The 5627-nt window shown below is 40.5% G+C and overlaps 1 protein-coding gene across 2 annotated transcripts; it reads right to left on the reverse strand.

Annotated features, from left to right (window-relative positions):
* Positions 1–267: 267 nt before the first annotated feature.
* On the reverse strand, positions 268–4376 carry LOC104956214 (short coiled-coil protein A). Of its 2 annotated transcripts, none has more exons than XM_010783685.1 (4): positions 4268–4376; positions 2945–3016; positions 2755–2835; positions 268–1686 (listed from the first exon to the last, which is right to left on the reverse strand). In XM_010783685.1, exons 2-4 carry the CDS (start codon positions 2961–2963, stop codon positions 1544–1546), a joined length of 243 nt encoding a protein of 80 aa, XP_010781987.1. In that variant the 5' UTR covers positions 2964–3016; positions 4268–4376; the 3' UTR covers positions 268–1543. The 2 variants fall into 2 exon arrangements, with proteins under 2 accessions (XP_010781987.1, XP_010781988.1); XM_010783686.1 differs by having other exon boundaries at positions 4272–4371.
* Positions 4377–5627: the final 1251 nt, after the last annotated feature.

The following is a 5627-nucleotide window of genomic DNA, read 5'->3' on the forward strand; positions in this document are numbered from 1 at the left end:
ATATTTTATTTGAGCAATTCAGATTTATTTTCTCTTGATTTTTGAAGACTATTTTAAAGAGGCCCTATTATGCTTTTTGGGGTTTTCCCTTTCCTGTAGTGAGTTGAATAGGTTTGTGCATGTAAATGGTCTGCGAAGGCTAAAATCTAGAAAAAAGGTTTTTTAAACATGTCACATTAGCAGCACAAAATTCAAAAAAGCACCTAAAAGAATAAGCAGGATATGTCCTATATAAAGCTGTACAGGTGAAAAAAGACTCAGAGAAAGGAGTGATATTAGGTTTTTATTAAACAAATGTCTAAAAGGCAAAGGTGGTTATGTGGGAAAAATAACATGCCAGCAAATAAATAAAAGACTGTACAACTGTTATCAAAATAACCTTAAAAAATTACAAGCATATACAATGTTTATAGCATCCTGTATTAAGACTTCCACATTTGAACATGGATAACTGGTTTCCAGATATTATCAGACTTTTTTTTTGTAAGAGGAACAATTCTTCAGATTAATTCTTCCACCCTCATCCCCTGAGCTAGCAGGAGTTTGAGAACACACCCTCCTCTACTGTACTCTGAGCACATCAGCACATTTTACAGTCATACCCCTCCTCTAGCAGCCGGTGTATTCCAGGCTGAGTGAATCAATAGCACTCAAGGCCACTCAACTGCTCCCTTCCTGCCTGTCTCCTCCTCCTTGTGTCATCTGGCCTATTTAGTCCCCTCCTCCCACAGAGTAAGAACACAAATGAAACCATTTATGACCCGATCATTTCCTTTATCACGCTTACATTACAATTTACACCACATGACATGATAAACTGAAAAGGGTCGCAAATACTTGTAAGTACAGAATGGAAATCATGTATCGTGATTAAAATATTGCATACACTTGCAACTAAAAACGGTTTACACCTTTTAGTTTCTCTGATTTTTATTTGCATTGTTATCTACTATCCACATTGTTAAAAGGTTATTTGTACACTTCGTTATTTAGGGATTGTTGATTTAATGACATCATAAGATGCATTTTAAATAACTCCTACATGCGATCCAGTTACATCTTATATCCTCCCTAATACTGTCCAGTTTGCCAGCTTTTTTTAACAGTAATAGTCATGCTTGCATCCGGGACTAGCGCTGACATAAAGAAAAATGTACAAAAATAAATAATTGAAATGAGGAGCAGTATTTGAAATATTTATGGAAAACAAAGCAGATAAAGCAGAGCTAAGAATTATTTTACAGATACGACTTCGACAGAGAATGTTAAGAAGAGACTCAAGGTACAAATGACCCTCAACCACTTTATTTACATAGTTCTGTTTTAGTGTTGCTGATTAAAGGGTGATGTCTACCTTGTCTGTAGTGTGGAGAGGAAGCTGCTGCAAAACAGACCTGGGCAAGACTAACATTAGATTGATTTGTTTAGTCAGCAGGAAGGGAAAGTTCATATTTCTGATTATGCGATTACCGAAGAAACGCCCAGGTCTGCTGAGAAAAGCAAATCCCTCTCCATGCCTGGATGGCGGGTCCCTTTCTTTTCCTCACTTCCGTTTGCTCTTGGTGTCGGTGGTCTGGAACACGCTGGAGGCAGACATGAGGTTCTCTATGTACTGACCCAGCACCTGGTTCTCAGACTTTAACTTCAGGTTCTCCTCCTTGACTGCGTCCACCCGCGCTGAAAGGTCTGGAACAAAAAAAAGGAAGAAATGGAAGCTAAAACCAGGGCTGTATCGAGTAGTTCGGAAATGCTTCCTTTTAATACGTTGAAATTTGAGTATTTAACAAATCCAGTATCGGGGCACAGTTGCAAAATGAGATTAGGCTACACTTAGGCTGCATTCACATGATACACTATTTGATCTTTGCTCACTGCGAGGTTTGGAGCAGAGCCTTGCGGTGTAAATAGCCAGCTATGTTCAATTCTACAGTTACCTCCTTTTCGCCGCTACATACTGATTGGATGCGAGTCGAAAAGTCAGCGGTAAACAAAGCTAAAGTTGAAATTTGAACGTTGAGTGCTTCCCACTAGTGGGGCAGCACAGCTCTCTCCTTAGAAATGTTAGGCCACACCAGAGCCGTTTTACCGCTTGTCATGTTAAGGCAGCCTGGGTGTTTTTTTTCCATTCATTACAATGAGAACATCAAAGGCAGCTACTTCGAGATGAAAATATTTCCAATATCTAGAAAAGTGCCAGAAATGTCCGTGTAGACCTTTAAGGCAAAGCTTGTTTTTGGCCGTGTCTGTCAGACGGAAACTGTCATAACAAAGACCAAAAGTTTGTTAACAAAATTCAAATGGGGTGATGCGTATCTGTCATACAACCACAGTTGTTAAGATATTGCTGTCATCGAAACAATAAAAAAGACGGGTTTTTGGAAGAAACTCTGTTCAGCGCACTGCCAGCGCCTTTCTTCCACAAATGTCTAGCTGTGTTCTCTCTGTTTATATCTGCTGTTTGGATAACATGAATTTGCAGATATAACATTGATGGCGAGTAACAAAAACATCAGACACAGAAGAATGTATGAGCAGACTCTTCTGGTGTAGTTAGGCCTGAAACTAATCTAATTTGTCCACAAATTCTGCCTACATTTGTGGATACCATACACATTAAAAAGAGGTTAAGTTTAAGTGAAATATATCCTCAATCAAAATCGTATTCATGTGTTTGTGAATGGGGAAAGGAGATGGAGGGACAGGTGCAGTTAAGTGCATTAGCACAGTACTATATCCAAGTTGTGTGTGTGTTACCTTCGAGAGTGTGCTGAAGTTCCAAAACTTGATTAATTAACCTCGTCTTCTCCTCCATCTCCACCTGGTTCTCCATGTCTCCTGCAAATAGAAACATGCTTTCCACATAAACTTAAAACTCATTGTCTCATTATTAAAACATGATGGGACATGTATAGTTGTTTACAAAGTTGCATGTAAGCCGGCGTACCATCTATATCGCAGTTCATGATGAAAAGCTTGTTCTCCTGTTTAGTATGCAGGGCTGCAGATCCACTGTCCACTGTAAAAGAGATAGAAGAACACTGTGAGCTCCATAAGGTAGATAATTAGATAGCATGGTGAATATATCAAAAGCAGGAAGAGATGCATGCCATTATCTACTACTCTGTGTCCATATAAATAAAACCAAGTGCCGGAGATTCAGGGTTTCCCGGACTCAATATGCTTAAATCATGGTGTAAACAGTGGCTGGGTGTTTAATCTAAATTTGTCGGAATCACAATTTTGACCAGAGTAATCTTATTTTTTTTTAAAAGGCAAATACTATTCCAACTAAGAATTGTGGTGCTGCAGAGATGTTACGGCCTACAAATTGAAACTTTTAAATGTATTAAGGAAACGCACACACACAAACCACCATTTTAATAGTGATTATTAACTTGAAAATATATGCAATAATGATTATTCCCTTCAATTTGGTCGCAACTGCAATATAAATAAAAATGATGCTATAGGCTGCTTGTTATGATCGATGCTATGTTTACTGTGTGTGAGAGGCTCAGGCATGTTTTCCTGCCGGGGATGATGATGGCAGCTGGGCGGAGCTGACACCGCACCCAGGGGCAGGGTGTGAGATGATGTGGTGATGCTGACTACTGATAACCCGCAAAAGAACCACTGTAAGGCCCGCTTGAAGCCAAACAGTCTTTGACATTGGGTGATTGTGTCCAAACTATCTTATATTAATGAACCGGCAACCACCAACAACATAAAATGAGCGCTATAGCTGCTCAATCTCTGCTAGTGCTTAGTTAGCTTGTCTGGACAAAGATGCGCGTTGTCGGCGGACATAGATTAGGCCAGCTCCATATAATATCCCGAAAACATTTTAAAGTCTAATATACCACTGTGGGGTGGCTCAATGTGGCTGTGAGCAACATTTTGGCAGAAAATGGGGGAAAGTAAAGCAACCCGTCAGCAGTGTCCGATAATGGATGCTTACACATTAGCTATGTAGACTAACTAGCAATGGGGATACCACTTCAACAACAAACGCAAGATGAGTGTCTCACAGTAGGCAACAAAAACGAGCTCAAATTCAGAAGTGACTATTTGATATATAAATATTACTGATCATCATACGGAGCGCTGCTAACTGTTAACAATACAGATTAGCTGCTGCTAGCTTTAGCTTCAGATGTAGATTACAAGGCTGCCTTTCATTCAGTTTAAAATGTTCTGTTACCCAAATGAAAAGAGTAAGTACCGATGTTCGGACCTTTATATTATACAGTCATTGGTTTGGACTCACCTACAGCCAGAAATGTCTTCTCCGTTTAGCGGAGTGACCTGTAAACAGACCAGCGGCTCTGTGGGAAGGATGGGGGATGCTAATGAGGATGATGTCGACGTCACTGTGCGTTAGCACACCGACCGGCAGGGGGAGCACTACTGCACGCGCACACACATACACACACATGCGCACGCACGCTCACGCACATACACACTGCAGTCATTAACAGACTGTAGTAAGTAATAATCGAATGGGTTTGATTTTATTGTAGTGTTCTGGAAAGGATTAAGTCATACTATGATAATAACATTGGTATTTAAAATGCCTTCATAACTCAATAGCTTCATCTGTTTGCAGCTCACAAATAAGCAGTGTTGGGCAAGTTACTTCCAAAATGTAATATATTACATATGACTTATTACTGTCTTTTTAAAGTAATAAGTTACATTACAATATTAGTGTCTCTGAAATGTAATGAGTTACACTACTTTTGAGTTACTTTCACCAAAATAACCGCAAAAGAATGGCTAGGTATTTTAAATGCTAAAATGTAGTTTAGTGCAGCTCATGCAGTGAAGGGCAATGTGGTATAGCATAACAACTGTGTAGGCCCTTAAAGAGCATCTTGCAGGTTTTTTTTTTTTCTACATTTATGCTTAAACTTGCTTGAAAATTACAATTTAAAAAGTGAATGTAGGATTTGATATGTTTTACGAGACATAAGGGCAGGAATTCAGAGGGAAAGGAGCAATTTTGAAATGTGTTAAAGGTCATACGTCAAACGCGTCATATTACATCACAAAGGTTAGTAGTTGCGTTGAGTTGAGCGGTTGTGTTTTAGTGAGCTGGTATTTTTTGGTAGTTTTACATTGTATTTCACCATTTGTAATCATGGTGCAGTATTGTGTTTGTGCATGTTGCACAAATACCAGCCTGTCAGGACATCGAATCCACAGTAAAAAGGACCGGAGCTAGCGTTCGTTCCTGGGTGCGTTGTGCATCCACCTCCCTGCAGCACTACTCGCTGCTCTCTCTCTCTCTCCCCTCCGGTACACAGCACCTTAAGACGTAGTGTGGAGTTGCATTAGGTAACGCTGTGGTGGCTGTACTGCTCCAGCCGTCTCCTTTGTGTTTGTTTGTTTCCCCCTGTCTGTGTTGTTTGTGTGTGCGTGGTGGCTGTCACTCCTGGCTCCCGGCTCAACCTCCACTCACCTGCTGCAATCAGCTGTGCACCCTCCCCGACTACACACCTGCTTTCCATAAAGCCATGTGCACCCTCCCCGACTACACACCTGCTTTCCATAAAGCCATTTACAACGGCATATCAACGGAGGCTCCACAACCTTTCTCCGCCAGATCGTCAAGTATCAGCCGTATC

This window comes from Notothenia coriiceps, unplaced genomic scaffold (genome assembly GCF_000735185.1).
Source record: "Notothenia coriiceps isolate Sejong01 unplaced genomic scaffold, NC01 NC01_scaffold00025582, whole genome shotgun sequence".
Classification (NCBI taxonomy): Eukaryota; Metazoa; Chordata; class Actinopteri; order Perciformes; family Nototheniidae; genus Notothenia; species Notothenia coriiceps.